At 38.7% G+C, this 20,945-nt stretch overlaps 1 protein-coding gene across 12 annotated transcripts in view; it reads right to left on the bottom strand.

Moving 5' to 3' along the window:
• Positions 1-20,945, bottom strand: part of UBR2 (ubiquitin protein ligase E3 component n-recognin 2) — a 130,254-nt gene that overhangs the window by 37,016 nt on the left and 72,293 nt on the right. For 6 of the 12 annotated variants that reach the window (XR_013416374.1, XR_013416373.1, XM_015136358.3 and 3 more), the window contains exons 15-26: positions 19,472-19,655; positions 16,421-16,482; positions 15,012-15,122; positions 14,222-14,287; positions 12,398-12,520; positions 12,198-12,261; positions 11,153-11,277; positions 8,381-8,433; positions 5,783-5,885; positions 3,739-3,787; positions 3,163-3,317; positions 81-183 (exon numbers count right to left, since the gene is read on the bottom strand). Coding sequence is in view for 4 of the 12 variants with exons in the window: in XM_015136358.3 (XP_014991844.3) it covers positions 81-183; positions 3,163-3,317; positions 3,739-3,787; positions 5,783-5,885; positions 8,381-8,433; positions 11,153-11,277; positions 12,198-12,261; positions 12,398-12,520; positions 14,222-14,287; positions 15,012-15,122; positions 16,421-16,482; positions 19,472-19,655 (1,198 nt within the window). In the remaining 8 variants the exon portion in view is untranslated. Of the gene's footprint in view, positions 1-80; positions 184-3,162; positions 3,318-3,738; positions 3,788-5,782; positions 5,886-8,380; positions 8,434-11,152; positions 11,278-12,197; positions 12,262-12,397; positions 12,521-14,221; positions 14,288-15,011; positions 15,123-16,420; positions 16,483-19,471; positions 19,656-20,945 lie in introns of those variants that run through there. The other 6 variants (XR_013416375.1, XR_013416378.1, XR_013416377.1 and 3 more) reach the window with 3 other exon arrangements.

The raw sequence follows: 20,945 nt of genomic DNA on the forward strand, positions 1-20,945 counted from the left end.
TGACCAAATAAGAGAGGTTATTAAGTGATTTCTTAAAATCATTTATATCGAGTTAGTTTAGTAAAAAGATATATACATACTTGATATCTTCTGAGTGAAGGTAAATGTTACTACATGCTCTTCTGTGACATTCTCTAAATGTTGTTTTTCTTCTTGTAGTGCCATTCCAATTAAATGTAACACCTTGAATAAATGTTTTGTAACTTTTAGTAACAATTAAAAAAACCAAAAAAACCAAGCACATATTTTAATAAGAAATAGCAAAAAAGAATTATTGAAAAAGATAAATCAAACTATTAAGTACTAAATGCAATTAAAAACAATTTGAAGTACTAATTTTTTTTTTTTTTTTTTTTTGAGATGGAGTTTTGCTCTGTCAACCCAGGCTCACTGCAACCTCTGCCTCCTGGGTTCAAGCGATTCTCCTCCCTCAGCCTCCCCAGTAGCTGGGATTACAAGCGTGTGCCACCATGCCCAGCTAATTTTTGTACTTTTAGTACAGATGGGGTTTCACCATGTTGGCCAGGCTGGTCTCGAACTCCTGACCTCAAGTGATCCACCCATCGTGGCCTCCCAAAGTGCTGGGATTAAAGGTGTGAGCCACCATGCCTGGCCTTGAAGTACTAATTTTTATTAAATGAAAAGACTGAGGTTCATTTTCTATTAAACAATAATTGGCAAGAAAAACAAAATTTTCTACTTCAATGAGGAAGAAATTTCAATCGCAAATTCTTAGGGTAAGCTAAAATTACCACCACCTGTGACCAGCAATTCACATAATATGTAAGTTTTATTCTATACCTATACTACAGACTTAAAAAAACCTTCCAAGAATCAGTGGTCAAGTAAGTACAAAGCTAAAAGTATCCCCTATGTAATTATTCAGTCTATGACACTATATAGTTTAATTTCTCTAAGGACTAAATCATCATCTGAGAAAGACAAACTTTTTATCTCTAATGCCTTATCATTTATAAACTTTAGAGTCCTTCAATGTATCTCACAAAATATTCTCCATCAGACTTCTAAGAGAGTGTATTAACCTATTTGTTTTTTTACTGCTATTACCCCATGCCCAAGTTTTTCTGTGTTTTTTGAGACAGAGTTTCCCTTGTTGCCCAGGATGGAGTGCAGTGGCACAATATCGGCTCACTGCAACCTCCGCCTCCCAGTTTCAAGGGATTCTCCTGAGCCCTCCTGAGTAGCTGGGATTACAGGCATGTGCCATGATGATTGGCTAATTTTTGTATTTTTAGTAGAGACGAGGTTTCACCATGTTGTACAGGCTGGTCTTGAACTCCCAACCCCAAGTGATCCACCTGCCTCGGCCTCCCAAAGTGTTAGGATTATAGGGGTGAGCCACTGCGCCGGGCCCACACCCCAGTTTTTAAAGGAGATATGTGTGTGATGTCTCTGTATCTTTCCCTCCACAAGGGAAGACTGTGGTTGTCAGAGACTTGGAAGAACTAGGTGACATAAAGCAAATGTACACGTAAGGTAAATATTGTTCACACCTCTCTTCTCCATTATTTCCCACAAATCTTTTGTTCATGTAATGCTGACAGTACACGACAGCTAGTACAGCTGTACTAGTAATGAGCTAGTATACCACAGCTCCATGCTTTTACACTTTAAATAGGCTTATAAATAGGAGGGCATTATAAGAATACACACATCTTAGCCAGTGAGACAAAAAGAAAGAATGATAGCTACTAAGCCTTCTGAGGAAGGCTCCAAAATTTGAATTCGAATCCTGGTTTTACTGCTTTCAAGCTATTAATATAAACCCTCAGGGAATGTTTCTGAGCCCATGTCATCATCTTTAACACTGGAAAAAAAGTTTCCCTCTAGAGTTCTGAGGATTACAAATGCTGTATGCAGAGTGCTTAGCATGGCCGGGCATGGTGCTCACGTCTGTAACCCTAGCACTTTGGAAGGCCGAGGTGAGTGGATCACCTGATGTTGGGAGTTCGAGACTAGCTTGGCCAACATGGTGAAACCCTGTCTCTACTAAAAATACAAAAAATTAGCTGGGTGTGGTGACAGGCACCTGTAATCCCAACTACTCAGGAGGCTGAGGCAGGAGAATTGCTTGAACCCCGGAGGCAGAGGTTGCAGTGAGCCAAGATCACGCCATTGTACTCCAGCCTGGGTGACAAGAGCAAAACTGTCTCCAAAAAAAAAAAAAAAAAAAAAAAGTGCTTAGCATGGAATAAGGCATAAAGTAGACATTCTATTTAATGAATAATTGTTATATCACTTAGTAGAGTTATATGGGAAGTAAATGGAACCTCACTGAAACTTGGCTTCCTCATCTAACGATGAGAAGAAAGTGATATCTATTCATGGGGTGTTGTGTGAATTCAATGAGATAATGTAAAAATGACTTACATTAAAACTATAAAGTAAAATACAAACAAGGGGCCAGGCATGGTGGGCTCACGCATGTAATCCCAATACTTGGGGAGGTCGAGGGGGGAGGATTGCTTGAGTCTAGGAGTTCAAGACCAGCCTGGGGAACATGGCAAAACTTTGTCTCTACCAAAAATACAAAAATTAGCCAAGTGTTGTGATGCATGCCTGTAATCCCAGCTACTTGGGATACTGAGGTGGAGGGATCGCTTGAACCCAGGAGGCAGAGGTTGCAGTGAGCCAAGATCGCATCACTGCACTCCAGCTTCCTGGGTGACAGAGCCAGATCCTGTCTCAAAAACACAAAAACAAAAATAACACAAAAAAGGTTCCAGACTTGCCACGTAACTAGCTAAAGGACCATAAGTCTATGAGTGCCAGTTTCTTCAACTACAAAATAAGGATATGGATGATTCAAAAAAAAATTTTTGTTTTGGAAAATAATTAGATTAGAAACATATATAAAAGATAACACATTACATCAATATCAGAGCACTACATATATAAAGACCAGGACCAATCAAGGAGAGAATGACTGCCCAGTGGGACTGAGGTAATAACAACCATGTGGTATAAAAAATCTGTCTGGCACTTGTTTTCACTGTCAGACACAAAAGCAGTAACACTATATTCAAGTTAGGAAAACACAGTATGTTTCGGCCTCATTTTCCTCTGTATAGATACAGACAAGAATATTTTGCTTGTACTATAAAATACTAAAATATAAATAATAAATGTCTTCAAACCTACCCTTTGCAGCATGGACTCTGACCAGGCATATCCATTATGTTCCACAGCCCATTGCAGAATTGTTCCCATGATGCACAGCATGACATCTGACTGCAAAATGTTAACCAGGCTTGCAAACAGAGGGCAGAATGGAGGCAACACCGGAGGTGGGAGTGCTGAAAATACAGTTGTTATTACTATCGGTTTCTTTTACAGAACATGCTTTAGAAACTATCCCTTTGTTACTTTTGATAGTTTTAACTCAAAAATATTCATTAACGCACACCTTAAAGCTATTATTTTACGTTCTCAAGGTCAAATCTGTAAAATGAGCCACATAAGTAGCAGCAGTACAAAAGAAAGTCTGTCTTTTCCCCTAGGAAGGTTTTAAGATCTGAGATAAAATCAAACCAGAGGAGACTTAGTACAAACTATTTCTATGTTAGCATATTTATTATTCCTTTGAATAGGAGGTTGTTCACTAGGAAAGCTTACATTTAAATATTCATTCCACCAAGGACAATCATCATAGTTAATAGAAAACAATGTTTAACATGTAAAAAAGGGGCATGACATTTTTGGAAAGATTAAAAATACCTGTATCTTCTCTATTTTGTCTTTTCATTTTCCGTTGAGCTTCTTCTGCCTAATAAAAGATAAAGTTATTTGGGCAGGGAATTAGTCATATAAAACATATCCAAAACTAGTGACATAAGTCCATCTTTGTTGTATTATTTTCTTTTTTTTCTTTGAGAGTCTCGCTGTGTCACCCAGGCTGCAGTGCAGTGGCACGATCTCGGCTCACTGAAATCTCCGACTCCCAGGTTCAAGAGATTCTCCTGCCTCAGCCTCCCAAGTAACTGGGACTACAGGTGCCCACCACCATACCTGGCTAATTTTTATATTTTTAGTAGAGACGGGGTTCCACTATGTTGGTCAGGCTGGTCTTGAACTCTTGACCTTGTGATCTGCCCACCTTGGCCTCCCAAAGTGCTGGGATTACAGGTGTGAGCCACCGCGCCTGGCCCCTTTTTTTTTTTTTTTGAGACTTAAGTCTCACTCTGTTACCCAGGCTGAAGTACAGTGGCATGATCTCAGCTCACTGCAACCTCCACCTTCCGGTTCAAGCAATTCTCCCTGCCTCAGCCTCCATAGAAGTTGAGATTTACAGGCACCCGCCACCAAGTCCGGCTAATTTTTGTATTTTTAGTAGAGACAGGGTTTTGCCATGTTGGCCAGGCTGGTCTTGAACTATTGACCTCAGGTGATCCACCCGTCTTGCCCTCCCAAAGTGCAGGGATTACAGGTGTGAGCCACTGTGTCTGGCCAAGGATGAAAATCTAAAATCAGAGAATAACACAACTGAGGCCGGGGTGCGGCAGCTCACACCTGTAATTCCAGCTACTCGGGAGGCTGGGGCAGGATAATTGCTAGAACCTGGGAGGCAGAGGCTGTAGTGAGCCGAGGTCTGCACTCCAGCCTGAGTAATAGAGTGAGACCCTATCTCAAAAAAAAAAAAAAAAAAAATTCTATCCTTAGTGTTCTAGTCCTCCCCCAAACTGATACATTAAGGTTATTATTATTATTTTTTAACTAAAAGAATCCCCAAATGAGTTATCTATTACTTCCAATTAGAAGAGAAACACGTACAACCCCAAACCAAAAAAACTTATTTAAGTTTGAACTCTATGACTTCATCAAAAACTAAATAAAAGCTTTATGTTTAAGTTTTGTTTAATGCTGTTATGCTGTTTATTGAAAAATCACGTTAAGAGAAGATTGCTAAAAGGCAGATTTTTTTGTTTTTTTTTTTTTGAGATAGGGTCTCACTCCCATCGCCCAAGTTGGAATGCAGTGGTGCAATCATAGCTCACTGCAGCCTTGACCTCCTGGGATCAAGTGATCCTCCTATCTCAGCCTCCCGCGTAGCTGGGACGAGAGGTGCATGACACCATGCCTGGCTAATTTTTGTATTTTTAGTAGACGTGGGGTTTCACCATGTTGGCCAGGCTGATCTTGAACTCTTGAGCTCAAGCGATCTGCCTGCCTCAGTCTCCCAAAGTGCTAGGATTACATACCCCGCCAAAAAGGCAAAATTTAATTACCTAGGAATGATTAGAAAACCTTCATGAATCTCTATGAAAAAGCATGTTAAATAATACCAATTCTGAAATGTGCATAAAATGGATTAACTGATTATAATACAGGTTGAAAATTTGTTTTAAAAAACTATACCCATATATGTATAGGTATGTATTATATAGATCTTATATACGTATGCACAAAATGCTAGGGGGAAGCTCCAAAATGTTAGGTGAGGGTATTTTAAGTAATTTCTACTTTCTTCTTTATATATTTTCCAAATTCCCTATAATAAAAATGTATCATTTTTCAAGCTGCAAAAGCAATAAAAAGTTGTTTAGGAAAAAATAATTCAAGCCAGACACAGTGGTGCATGCCTGTAATCTCATCTACTCAAGAGGCTGAGGTGGGAGGATTGCTTGAGCCCAGCAGTTTGAGGTTGCAATGCTCTATAATGGCATTGTGAACTAAAACCTAGCCTGGGCAACATGGTGAAACCCCATCTCTTAAGAAAAACAATGCAACCCTTCCCTGCTACATTTTAAATTTTCCCAATTACCTTGGACTGTTCTGCCCTTGAAAAGTGATAGAAATACAAGTTGAACTCTTTGGCACATTCTGGTTTCAGTTCATACATGCCTCGTCCTGTTAATCCAGGTTTCCTATGAAAGAAAGGACCTTAGAATATTATTACCAAAGCCATACACTAATTTATGAGATAGTCTTGGATATTAGAACAAGAAAGCAGAGCTCTCATATACTGCTGGTGGGTGTTAAGCTACAACTATTTTCAGTGGTTGATTTGGCAATCTAAATCCAAATTCTTACATGCATCCGTTTTATTTAGCACATCCACTTGGAATTTATCCTAACTAGACAAGAGAACCTAATGGACACTGCAGTGGCAACAATTAAAAAGTCTAACAACGGGAAACAAGTAACAAATTACAACATCTCCAAACAACTGAACACCATTAACAGTGATGATAATTTCTCTATTTTCACATGTAAAGACCTCTGTGTTAAATTTTATTAAGCGGAAAAAAGCAGGTACACTATTGGGGTTTAGAGAACTTTCCTAAGCAAGTTATAAAACCCAGAAGCCAGATATGAGACAGAGTTTTAAAAACAGAAATGACATGAAGTTAAAAAACAAGGGACAGACTGGAAGAAAGTACTGTGATGTGTTAAACAAGAATTGATATTTCTAATATATTATAAAAACACTTTTGGAACAAGAAGATAGGGACAAACAACCATAAAGAAAAATGCATTAAAGTATGAAAAAACAAATGGCCAATAAACACATGAAAAGATGCTCAACTTCCCTGTTATTACAGTAATGCAAATTAAAATAAGGTTACTAAAAGACTGCTCATACTAAAGTGTTGACAAAGTTGCAGGGCACTCTTCATACACTGCTAGTCAGAGTATAAATTGATGACTTTGCCGGGCGCGGTGGCTCAAGCCTGTAATCCCAGCACTTTGGGAGGCCGAGACGGGCGGATCACGAGGTCAGGAGATCGAGACCATCCTGGCTAACACGGTGAAACCCCGTCTCTATTAAGAAATACAAAAAACTAGCCGGGCGAGGTGGCGGGCGCCTGTAGTCCCAGCTACTCGGGAGGCTGAGGCCGGAGAATGGCGTAAACCCGGGAGGCGGAGCTTGCAGTGAGCTGAGATCCGGCCACTGCACTCCAGCCTGGGTGACAGAGCGAGACTCCGTCTCAAAAAAAAAAAAAAAAAAAAAAAAAATTAAATTGATGGCTTTTCTTGGGAAGGCAATTAGGAGGTATGTATCAAAATGTAATACAAGCTTTCATTTTGATCTAGCTAATCCTCAAATACTTTCACAGTCAAAGATACACTTGTTAATGCTGTATGTACAAGGATGTTCAATATTTGTTTATAAGAGAAAATCTGGAAGTTATGTATTACACTTACAGGGAAGAGGTTAGATACATTACAGTACATGACTACAGGGACGTGAAAAAGGTCCTGGCGCCCTACAGGGATGTGAAAAAGGGCCTGGCGCCATAGCTCAGGTCAGTAATCTCAGCACTTTGGGAGGTCAAGGCGGGCTCGATCATCTGAAGTCAGGAGTTTGAGACCAGCCTGGTCAACACGGCGAAACTCCATGTCTACTAAAAATACAAAAATTTGTGGTGGGGTGCCTGTAATCCCAGCTACTTGGGAGGCTGAGGCAGAAGAACTGCCTGGACCCAGGAGGCAGAGGTTGCAGTGGGCCAAGATCATGCCACTGCACTTGAGTCTCACTTTGTCGCCCAGGCTGAAGAGAAAAAGGATGAAGTATGCCTATATGTACTGACAAAGTGTATTACGTAAAAACTAAAAAAACCCAATAAAAACAACAAAACCCCTACAAAGACACAAATACATGGAAACATTCCATTATTTAATTTTAAAAAAGGTTATAGAATAGTAAATATAAAGTGAAACCATTTTTTGTTATGTATTCCAAGTACACAAAAAAAATTTAGAAAGATATATATCCAAACATAATAGAAATCATCTGAGTGGTTGGATTACAGGTAATATTTTTTCTTTGTATTTTTCCATATTTTTTCTAAAAGCAAGTATTGTCTTTATAACCAACAAAAAATAAAGACACTATCTTCAAAAATTTATAGTGGGTTAAAAAAAATGAATACATTGTCATTGGGATAGGAAGTAAAGAAAAAACAGGCTTAAGAAACTGCCTCAGTATCTTTAAGGGTATAAACCAGTTTATTGACTGGGGAAGACGGTGGACACTGGAGAAAGTGGCATTGAGAGGCTATCCCACAATTTAGGCGGCACATTCAAATAAAAACAAAGAAAGCAGTTTTAAGAAACTACAATAAATTTACTTAGATCACTGCTGAGGTTAATTTTTACTATTTGAAACCATCAGCTATGAATACCTATTCTGAATAGGATGAAAACCCTCACAATGTCACTTTATGTTGCTGAGTACCAGGTGAGATCAGAAAAGTGAAATGTCAGTGAGAGATCTAATTCAGAGCTATAATCTGAAAATGTCTATCTCTCTGAAAGCTGCAACTTCATTCTCAGTTACATCAAAGAAAACACTCTAAGAAAAATGAATGTACTGGAAAAGTAAAAAAGAATGTGAAATAATAGGAAGTAAACTCACTTGAAATGGGCAACTGCTTCGATTACACTCTCCATGCCAGTCTCCTTGTTCTCCTAAAGGTACAGGACACAAGTGTGTTTCATGTTAATAATAACTACTAGCACTCTGAGCATTACGTTTTATCTCACTGACCCTCATAAGAACCTAAGGTAGATACACCTTATCTCCATTTTCACAGATGAGGATTCCATAGCAAACACAATGATTTATACAAAACTAGACACACTTACTTGGTAAGCTGATGTTCATTCAAATTGATATATTATTTTTAAATACATAAAATAGATAAAACTTTATGATTTTAAAAAAGTCACTACCATATGGAATCAAGGTAAGAGCTTTCTAAACTAACTAATTGAAAGCACAAATTATATAAAACATTTTTAAAAATTTATGTAAAATACTTCTGGTATTTTATAAAACAGTTGCACGAATTTCTTGTCTATTTTCAGTACAACAGCACTTCCCAAATCATATCTTATTCACGACAAGATAGTAATAGGAGTTCTGTGAATAAATAATTCTTTAAAATGTTTGGGAAATACAGTTACAATCACTTTATTTTTTATTTTTTTTGAGATGGAGTCTTGCATTGTTACCCAGGCTGGAGTGCAATGGTGTGATCTTGGCTCACTGCAACCTCTGCCTTCCAGGTTCAAGCAATTCTCTTGCCTCAGCCTACCAAGTAGCTGGGATTACAGGAGCCTGCCACCACACCTGGCTAATTTTTTTATTTTTATTTTTTTTAGTAGCGATGGGGTTTCACTATGTTGGCCAGGCTGGTCTCGAACTCCTGACTTTGTGATCTGCCCACCTTGGTCTCCCAAAGTGTTGGGATTACAGGTGTGAGCCACTGTGCCCAGTCGACAATCACCTTATATAAGGCTTAAACCACTTTAAAAATGCTTTTTTAAAATTTTATTGTTCCTTAAAGTTTAGGCTAAATTATAACTGCTTCCTAACTGAACAACTTGGGATTCACTTCCTGCATTAAAGCGGTACAAGTAATTTTTATCTTGACTAGCTATTTAGTGACATTAAGAAATTATTCATCATTCGGCCAGGTGTGGTGGCATGTGCCTGTAATCCTAGCTGCCTGGGAGACTGAGGCATGAGAATCGCTTAAGTCGGGAGGCAGGGGTTGTAGTAAGCCCAGATCGTGCCATTGCACTCCAGCCTGGGCGACAGAGCCAGACTCTGTCTCTCTCTCTCTCTCTATATATATATTTATTTAGAGAGAGAGATACATCAATTATTGTTTTTAAAAGTGTGATAATATAAAGATAGGGTTTTTAAAAGAGTCCTCATTTTCTAGATCAGAGTTTTTCAACCTCAGCATGACTGACATTCAGATCAGGTATGTTGTGGGGGTTGTCCTGGGTATTGCAGGATGTTTAGCAGTATCCCTGGCATCTACCCACTAGATACCAGTAGCACCCCACACCCCATCCTGAGTAGTGACATTCAGAGATGTCCCCTGGGGGGCAAAATTGTCCTCAGTTGAGGAATCACTGTTTTAGATACATATAGTCCTATTTATAGATGAAATGGTAAATCCAGTATTCTCTAGGAAATAATACAATGGGGCACAGAGGTTAGTGGTTGGGGTACAGATGAAAACAGACTGGCCTCTGTTGAAGCTGGTGATGGGGTTGTTAAACTATGTTTTTTAATATCTATAGATGTTTGAAATATTTATAATACAAAGTTTAAAAGTATTACTGTGCAACAAAGATAAGACAGGTTGAAATCTCAGAAAAATAAATGTTAAGGTTGAAAGTTTCGATCTATGTTTCAAATTAGGGCAAACATTTTGAAAAGCCTCAATGAAAATAAAGTCCCTTCTCAATTATAAGGGTTGAGTTTCTGAAAAGCCCCATGGCTGAAGTATAGGTTGCTGGGGAACTTATCACCCCTGGAAGGAAAAACAGTTACAATTTTACCTATGAATGTCCTTGTCACTATTATTTTACATTCACTAAAATGAAACAAGGGCTCATCATTAAGAAGACTCTCTGGAGGCCAAAAAGGAAAAAGCTTAGGAAAACATTATTTATTCTACTCAACATAGGTGAGTAGGTACTTCTGACTCCCTTCCTCAATACACTAGGTTATAAAGCATTATCCATACCCATAGCAACTTTGTACTAAAGACCCTATAATGACCTCTTTCTATGGGGTACAAACATTAGTTCTGAGGTTTGGGCTTACTTTTTGTTTAGTGCCCTTATCTTCTTCAAGGCTTTATTGGAAAAGAAAAGGTTCTAATACTATTCTGCTTTTTTTTTTTTTTTTTTTTTTTTTTTGAGTCAGAGTCTCGCTGTCACCCAGGCTGGAGTGCAGTGGCACCATCTTGGCTCACTGCAAGCTCTGCCTCCCAGGTTCATGCCATTCTCCTGCCTCAACCTCCTGAGTAGCTGGGACTACAGGCGTCCGCCACCACGCCCGGCTAATTTTTTTGTATTTTTAGTAGAGACGGGGTTTCACTGTGTTAGCCAGGATGGTCCCTATCTCCTGACCTCATGATCCACCCACCTTGGCCTCCCAAAGTGCTGGGATTACAGGCGTGAGCCACTGCGCCTGGCCTACTATTCTGTTTTCTACTCCTATGCTCTTTTTCTAATTATTTATAATAAGAGTGACTGGAATTATACACATCCCATGATAGTAGATTTTACAATTGTGAGAAAGGTATATAGAAGTAAATCTATAGCTTCTAGACTGAGAGGGAAAAGTTTCTACAGTTTTCTTTTTAGAAATGTAGGTACTTACATCTTCGGGTAAAGACTTTACCAATTCACTATGAGCCATAGGCTTGATACTCAACTGATGGATAATCTCTCGCTTGATTTCATCTGTAGCATTTACCTGTCCAACTCCAGGACTAAATCTCTCTCCTGTCAAAAAAGAAAAAGTATATATACATACATTTAACATAATCACAATACTTTTGTGATATATACTTACAATTCATGCAGTATGTTATATTTCTCTAAGTCTGTCTGAGCAATGGGAAAGTAAGGACTCTTCTGGCAATAAGCCAGGGAGAGAGCAGCTCCCGACCATGCTTCTGTGTCTCAGACCCAACACGTGAGGGCAGGCTTTAGGCAGTGGAGAGAGCTCTTGTTGCCGAAGAATGGGATCAGAAATGTGAGAAGGGATTAAATGTGGTCAAGGAAACTGCATTTACCCCATTCTCCTTGTGGGAGCAAGGAGGGAGAGCCTTCCTTTCCCCTTCTATCTAGTAGCAAATAAAATATCAACTTTGGAGACCTTCTTCATTGGTATAATTTCCTGACAGTAGCCAGGATTCTCTGCTCTGTGGACTACGGTGGGTCTAAAACAGTAGTAAAGGACTGAAAATATAGGTAATAAGGAAAGAAATCCACATCTATTAGCCATAGGTCTCCTTTAGCTTGGAATTATTGTATCTGAAGTCAAGAAGATACTTTTGTACCACAAACCCATGGAGAGAAACATAGTTAAGATATAAATCAAGAGTAAATAGATCTTAAATATCCTATTCCTTGCTTGCTAAATTATCCTGTCCCCCAATTCCCCTGCCACCACCCTGCAACATACAGTCTTCCAGTTTATTCTGCTTCGGTAGTTGTATTTTCTCCTTCTTCCAAAGCACCAAAGTGCTGTAACTCTCAATATTACAGTAACCAGAGGGGAGAAAAAGAGAAATATTCCAATTCTCTTCCCCTAAGACTGAGTATCCTCTCAAAACAAGGGAAACACAGGCCAGAAACTCCAAACTATTTGCTACTATAAACGTCAATGTAATTTATTAAATGCCTCAATTTAAACTTACCAACAAGCATTATAATGAGGTATAGCATTTCTTCTATTAGAGTATTGTTCTGCTGAACAACATCCTATAACGAGTGAGGGAAGATAAAGTTCAGAGATAAGAATAGCCATATTGTATAATCTCAAAGGATTAACATATCCAAAAAGGAGGAAAGATGCTTCTTTAGCAATGTGTTGTGGTTTCATAAAACATGTTCTTACCTTATGGGTAATCTCAGAACTAAATCTTTTTCCATAGTCTGGAGTACTGAAAATCTGATAAAGTTCAAAGCGGCTGAGCATGATCATCAGGAAATGATTTGGATCCATCATGGAGACACCTGTCTTTTTTTTTTTTTTTTTAACGTTTGAGATAAAGGAAAAGAGGAAGGTCAAAGGGGCCACTATTGAAACAATTAGAGATAGTTTGGCTTGCACAAGAGAAAGCAGTTTACCAATTCTAAAAGGTTTACCAATCCCAATAAAAGATGAAAACTCATTTAACCTCAATCCCTACTTGTGGTAGCAGACAAGTGTGGAAAGGAATCTAAATTGGTAAAACAAAATACAAGCACACAAGCCCCAAACCTAAGTCCATCCAGCACAGTAATACAGACTATGAGTTCTCTTTCCTTCTAATGCTTTGAAATAATTGTATTCCTATGAATTCAGTGCCAAAATTTTATTTTGGCGTTTACTGATCACTGTTTGAACTCAGAAATGTGGCAGATTAATTAACCTTCTAGTATTTTAAAAATATCGATCATATTAAATTATCAAGATCTCCTAACCTATTTTTTTCTGGTAAGCATTATACTAACTGAAGTGACAGCTTTTAAATATTAGTTTCAATTCTCTTTTAATTCCATTTGTATAAATTATAAATCAACCTAGATTTTGTTCTGAACTAATACTTTTTTGAAATACACTTTTTTTTTACTTTATTTATGAAGTCTCACTCTGTCACCCAGGTTGGAGTTCAGCAGAGTGATCTCAGCTCATTGCAACCTCCACCTCCCAGGTTTAAGTGATTCTCCTGCCTCGGCCTCCTAAGTAGCTGGGACTACAGGCGCATGACACTGCGCCAGGCTAATTTTTGTAATTTTAGTAGAGACAGGGTTTCGCCATGTTGGCCAGGCTGGACTCAAACTCCTGACCTCAGGTGATCCACCCACCTCAGCCTCCCAAAAGGCTGGGATTACAGGTGTGAGCCTCCGCACCCGGCCAGCTTTATTTTTCTATAGTGACTAAATCCATTCAGCAGTAACAGAGAACAACTACTATGTGACAAGCACTATGCAAGGCCAAAGGGACAAAAAAAGAAACAAGACATAACTGCCATGGTTTGGTGGGGTGGGGGTAGGATGCTGAAGAGTAAACAGTAATCACAATCCAGGTTGTGAGTGCTATGGCAGGGTTAAATACCATGCTAGGGTCCTCACGAAAGGGACATGTAGCCAAGTTTTAGTGTGTCAGGGAAGGCTTCCTGGAGCAAGTAATGCTAAAGTAAACACAAAGACAAGCAGGAAAATAAGTTAGCTAGGTAAATGGAAAAGGAAGGGGTGAGTAACTTAGGGAGGAAAAGAAATATGCAGAGTTTAAGATGTATGAGAATATGGCAAATTCAGGGAACTTCAATATACTTTAAGTATCGCAGTCCTTGAAAATTAGTTTAAGGGGTTTAAACTAAGAGGTTTAACATTAGTTAAAGAACCAGAGGACAAGGAAGAAAGGATGGCTTTCAGGTAAATGACTTTAGCAACTAGGTAGACTGTGGAACAATTCACCAAGGTAGGGAACTGAAGACAGGAAGAAGGTATGGAGGAAATATGAGGAGTTATTTTGAACACATTTAATCTGAAGTGTGTCTAGGAAATACAGATGGAAATGATCTAAATGCTGTTAGCCATGTGAGTTTGGAGGTTAGGAGACAGGGCTAGACTGGAGTTCTAGATTTGGGAGTGATCACAAGTGACTCAATTCTATGGAAATAACAAGAAGCAAAGATTCCCCACAACCTTTAAGTTCAATGCTTTAATTCATTACCTGAAGCATTACTATATCCTTGTCAAACATCTCACGTCTGCATTTCACATTATGGTAGTAATAAATCTAAAAAAATAAGTAATTATATTGAGTCAATAGTTTTTATTGGTTCAGGCTCGCTCTCTCTCCCAATCCTTTCCCAAAAGCACAAGTTTGTACAAGAATGTGTGCATGTGTGTGATGTGGTTTTTCTAACAACTATCTTAGTATAGATTAATTAGTTACAGATTTTCACATTACAGTGGTCATGATATGGTTCACATTTTGCAGCTAACTTGCTGGGTCTCCGAATAAAGTAAAAGGTTGTGGTCTCAGGAAGGTTAGGAGCTACCAAAAACAGGAGGAAAAAAAAATCTGTTTACAGCTATACCACCCCAAATGCGCCAGATCTTGTCTGATCTTGGGAAAAAAAAAAAAAAAAATTCATTCCAAGCCTATGTGAGGTCTATAAAAAGTAAAACCTCAACTTTACAGCTATATTAAAAGGACTTTATCTTTTAATTCAATTTAATTTAAATAGATAAAATCTGGATTTTTGTTTTTTAATATCCAACTTTGTTCTAAAAAATTATTTCAAGTAAAAATTATCACCACTGTTGTTCATTTCTACTTTTTATATTATTTCTTGACAAACTATGAATAAAAGTTTTAAGAAACTTTTGTTTTATCATTAAATCTTTTCAAACAATTTTAATATAGATCCTCAGCTTTCACTAAGTCCACTGAAAATTACAACCTTCATAGAAGCCAAGAATGGAATGAAAATTCTTCATAGAATTAGAACACTGACCTGGTTTACTAGAGAGAACCCATTTCTTCTCCACATTCCAGCATGTACTTGGGCACATAAAACGAGACATCTAAGAGGGTGTTCTATCAACATGGGTGGGCTAAGCTCACTCTATATATACAAAGAATAAACAGAAAACAAAAAAACCACACACAGAAAATCAGTTCTAGAAAGAAGTTTGGTCGATAGGGATCAACACTTTTATAAAACACAATATAAATTATTATTATCATTTTGAGACAGAGTCTTACTGTCACCCAGGGGGTAGTGCAGTGGTGCGATCTCCGTCTCCCAGGTTTAAGAGATTCTCCTGCCTCAGGCTCCCGAGTAGCTGGGATTACAGGCATGAGCCAACATGCCTGGCCAATTTTTGTATTTTTAGTAGAGATGGGGACTTGCCATGTTGGCTAGGTTGGTCTTGAACTCCTGACCTCAGGTGATCCACCCACCTCAGCCTCCCAAAGTGCTGCGATCACAGGTGTGGACCACTGTGCCCAGCCTTATTTATTTTAATTAAGACATGTTTGTGTGATGGTTAGTTTTATGTATCAATTTAGCAAGGCTATGGTATCCCATTTATGGTCAACACCAATCTAATGTTGCTATGAAGGTATTTTTTACACATGATTAACATTTAAATCATAGACTGGCTGGGCATGGTGGCTCATGCCTGTAATCCCAGCACTTCGGGAGGCTGAGGCAGGTGGATCACCTGAGATCAGGAGTTCGAGACCAGCCCAGGCAACATGGTGAAACCCTGTCTCTACTAAAAATACAAAAATTAGCTGGGAGTGGTGGCAGGTGCCTGTATTCCCAGCTTCTCGGGAGGCTGAGGCAGAAGAATCCCTTGAACCAAGGAGGCAGAGGTTGCAGTGAGCCGAGATCACGCCACTGCATTCCAGCCTGGGTGACAGAGTGAGACTCTGTCTAAAACAAAAACAAAAACAAAAACAACCAAAAAAACAAATCATAGACTCTGAGTAAAGCAGATTACCCTCCAAACATGGGTGGGCTTCATCAATTCAGTTGAAGGCCTTGAGAAAAGACTGATATCCCCCACGGAAGAAGGAATTCTGCCTTTATAACAGCCACTGTACTCTAGAATGCAACATCAACTCTTCCCTGGGTCTCTCCAGTCTGCCAGTCTGCTAGGCTTCCTTGCAGATTTCAGACTTGCCAGATTTCAGCCCCCATAATTTCATGAGCCAGTTCCTTACAACAAATCTCTCTCTCTCTGTGTGTGTGTGTGTGTATGTATGTATATGCGCGCGCGCACACACACACACACATAAATATCTTACTGGTTCTGTTCGTCTGGAGAACCCAAACTAAAAATGTGTTTCAAAGTGATTTCAAATACAAGGAACATAATAAATAGGTATTCACTTTTAAATGTTAGCACCACTTACTAGAGGTAGGAGCTCTGGAAATTTATATGCCACTTCACTTTTGCTTAATAATACATGTAAACCTGTATGAAAGAAACAAAAAACAGTATTTCTATCAGTAAAAATCATTTAGGAAAAATGCCCTAAATATTCACTCAACTTTACATCTGACTTCTTTTCTCTTTACGAACCTATCAAATTACCAATTAAGATATAAAATGAACATATTCATAAGAGGCTTATTATTATTATTGCTTTTTTGAGATGGAGTCTCGCTCTGTCGCCCAGCTGGAGTGCAGTGGCACGATCTCGGCTCATTGCAAGCTCCGCCTCTCGGATTCACACCATTCTCCTGCCTCAGCCTCCTGAGGAGCTGGGACCACAGGCGCCCGCCACCACGCCCGGCTAATAGAGGCTTTTTAATGCTTCTCGTGAATCTGTTATCAAAGGCACACTTAGAACTAGTCTTAGTTGTATGTACTAATATACACTGATGACATTTTAAAAGCTATTAAAACAATTTATACATATGTTACGCCAGCTTTAAGAGTTGTATTTCACTGGGCCATGGAGTTTGTTCCCATTTAAAGTATAGCAGTGAGAGATCCTTCCGGCCACTGAATGGAGAAACTGGCACTGGAATCACGGTCCTCACTGATACTGACCTTTGAATTAAGTTCCCCAGAACTTCCGATTTAGGATCAAAGTCTCCTTAGTTTCTAACCTCAAGGGATCCTGGCTGACTGCAACCTCCGCCTCCCAGGTTCAAGTGATTCTCCTGCCTTGGCCTCCCAAGCAGAGCAGCTGGGAGGGACTACAGGCACACTCCACCATGCCCAGTTAATTTTCTTAGTTTTAGTAGAGATGGGGTTTTGCCATGTTGGCCAGGCTGGTCTCGAACTCCTGATCTCAGGTGATCTGCTGGCCTCGGCCTCCCAAAGTGCTGGGATTACAGGGATGAGCCACCACGCCTGGCCTTCAGTTCATTCTGAATGTGTTCTATTTATGCTATTGCTTAAACAGAGGACACCCGTTAAAGTCTTATCAATATATACTGGCCACTTACTCAAGCCTGGTTTAAGGCTTTCTTCATCTAGGAAAACTTGCACTACTAATGCCATTCTAATAGCTTATTCTCAACATTTACTGCTCAAACTCCATTAGCACTTGCTTCAAACTGTCCAAGAACTGTTTTGTGTAGGTTTACTTAGATTTCCAATTAGATTATAAGCAGTTAGGCTAAGGTTTATCAAATATAAGAAAATGAATACTCAAAAATATTCACACAACAGCTTTGAGGGAGGTAAAAACGTAGGCAGAAATTAGTACATTTTTAGAGTATTGACTTTTTTCACTGTAGGTAACTATCAGCATTAGCTTCCTCCCATTAAAATTAGATTTTTTTTTTTTTTTTTTTTTTGAGACAGAGTCTCACTCAGATTTTTAAAGGCAGAAGAGATCAGTGGCTCAGTTGGAGACAGGACTCACTACTCACTTTCTTGCCTTTTTTTTTTTTTTTTAATCGCATGCGCAGGGCATGCCGCACTGTGCCTGTGTGCTACTTCCCCATGCATGCCTCACTTTCTTGCCTTCTATCCAGTACTCTTCCACAACACCATGCCATTAATTGCTTGTGTTGAGGATCGACAGTTCAGTTGCTCAAAACACTTATAACAAAACTGGGCGTGAACAAGTTATAGAAATAAGACAGATTTCTTCTTACGATCATGATTTCATTCTAGGTAATGGTCTATTGTACCATTTTAATATTCATATGTCTAGGAATAACAACTTTATAAGCCTCACAGTAAGTAATTATCTTAAATTACCATGACTTCAATAATATACCCACGGCAAGGGTCTATCAGTGGGATAATGTGATAAGTCTCAGAACAATGAAAAAAAATGCCTTCAGAATGAAAGAGGAATCATTACTACTGATCCCATGTACATTAAAAGGATAATGAAGGAATATGAACAACTCTAGGCCCACAAATCTGATAACTTAGATGAAATGGATCAATTCCTTGAAAGACACAAACTACCAAAACTCACACAAGGAGAAACAGATAACCTAAACAGGCCCATATTTATTAAAGAAATTGACTCAATAATTAGTAACCTTCCAAAAACTAAAGCATCAGATGAGATGACTTCACTGGTGAATTCTGTCAAACATTTAAGGAAGAAATGAAACAAATTCTCTATAATCTCCTCCAGAAAAAAAACAAAACAAAACAAAAAACACACCCTCACATCACATTAAGCTACTGAGCCACAAACTTAACATAAACTACATATTTTACAATAAGTAAAAATACCTTCAAAATTTCTTTCTGTTCTCTGAGTTAAAATGGAACTAAAGAAAACAACAGTGTGTGAGCAAGATACAAATACCTAGAATCAAGAAATATGAAAGCTGTACTGAAATGAGTCTGTAGAGATGGATAAGTACATATTTAAAGACTTTGGCCATGTAAGATGGCAGCTTCAGACATTCCAGCAATTAATTACAAGTGCCTTATAAATCAACTACTTGAAATTAAAAGAATTATCACCCCATTATGGCCTTGTTCTTGACCTGTTGCATAAAAGGCTATCAATAAATATATGAAACAGCTCAGAGGGAGAGAAACAAAGAAGAGAAAACGTGGGGTGGCTCCAAGTGATTAGCAGTTGCTTAAATGACAGATAAATTTGAATGTTAATAACACAGACTTTGAAGCTGGATTCAGTGAAATGATAAAACATGTGGTATCTGTAGTTAAGTCTAAAGAAGCACTACGGTATAACAGCTATAAACATGGCTTCTGGTGCCAAACTTCCTCATAATGCCAACTGATTCATTCTTGTTGTGTGACTTACTAAGCAAGTCACTCTCTATGCCTCTGTCTTCCCATCTGTGAAGCAAGCTTAACAATAATACCTACTTCACAGGACAATGTGATGATTGGATAAGTTAACGATGTAGAATCATAGAATAACGTCTGGCACAAAGTATTCACAGATATTAACCACAAATAACAATTTAAAAGATAATTTTAGGGTTTTATTTTAGGGGAAACGCTTTACCTGCAAGTAAGCGAGAAACTGGGAGATGAATGCTAACTTTTTCTTGGGAAACACAGTATCTGATAGTTTCCACTGAATGTCCACAAATGCTTAGTGTGATAGGTTGTTCACCATCAGTATAACCACCATGACACTGCATCAGTACGGCGAGACATTTCTTGTAAGCTTCAATTAACACTTTTTCCTAAAAAAGAGGGTTTTTCTGTAAGTTACTCAAAAGGTTGAGTTTCTACAACATTGAATAAGCACCTCAAATTCAATGAGTAAGTACCTCAAATAACAATACGGGCAAAACCAAACTCAATTCTCCCTCCCAAACTTGGTCCCTCTTCCAATGTCCGCCATCTCAGTGAATGATACATTTACCCATATAGTACAGAAATCTAGAAGTTATTCCAGTACCCTTCTTTCCCCTATTCCCCATTGTCCAATCTATTACCAAGCTGGTAACTTCATCTTCTAAGTTTCTCTCAAAACTTGCTACTTTTTTGTATCTCTAGTAACTCTAAGGCACTGCCAAGCATCTCTCCATTAAATTCCTGCTTTGACTCTTGCCCCCTCCGTCCATTCTCCATACAGAGCAATTTTAAAAAAACATGTAAATTGAATCATGTCACTGTATGGGGAATGTTATGATAAAGGAGGCAAGAGTTGAAGCAGGGAATTTAATAGAGAGATGGTAATCTCTAAAGGCTTCCCACTTCAATTCAAATAAAATGCAGGCTGAGTGTGGTGGCTCACGCCTGTAATTCCAAGACTTCGGGAGGCCGAGGCAAGCAGATCGCTCGAGCCCAGGAATTCAAGACCAGCCTGGGCAACATGGCGAAACCATGTCTCTACAAAAAATAGAAAAATTAGCCAGGTGTGGTGGTGAGAGCCTGTTGTCCCAGTTACTCGGGAAGCTGAGGTGTGAGGCTCACCTAAGCCCAGGGAGGTCGAGGCTGCAGTGAGCCAGGATTGCACCACTGCACTCTAGCCTGGGCAACAGAGTGAGCCGTGTCTCAAAAAAAAAAAAAAAAAAAAAAAAAAAAAAAAAAATAGAATTATATTCAAAACTTCTTTACATGGCCAAGGCCCTGAAAAATCACTCCTGTGCCCAAATCTCTGTTCTCTACTTCTACGCTCCAACCACAGACCTTTCAATAGCTCCTAGGACTACCCTCGTCCCTGTCATCACAGACTATAATGCAGCTGTCTTCTCAATCATGAATATCATTTACTCTTTGTTCCATTAACTTTTACACATTGTTTAGACCTTACAGAAACCTTCCCTAACCTCATAACGTATACAGGCTGTCGTCTAGACTTTATCGCCAAGGAAGGCCAAAATAATTTTAAGACACAGGACAAATGTACCAATAATAAAATTTTATTTTTGAATAAATTTACAAACTACCATTTTTATATTCTCAAAGTCTAGAAGGGATTATGAAAAAAAAAACAAAAAACAAAGATAGTTACATTAGGAAGAGAC

The sequence above is a fragment of the Macaca mulatta genome, chromosome 4 (genome assembly GCF_049350105.2).
Source record: "Macaca mulatta isolate MMU2019108-1 chromosome 4, T2T-MMU8v2.0, whole genome shotgun sequence".
In the NCBI taxonomy this organism is placed as follows: domain Eukaryota; kingdom Metazoa; phylum Chordata; class Mammalia; order Primates; family Cercopithecidae; genus Macaca; species Macaca mulatta.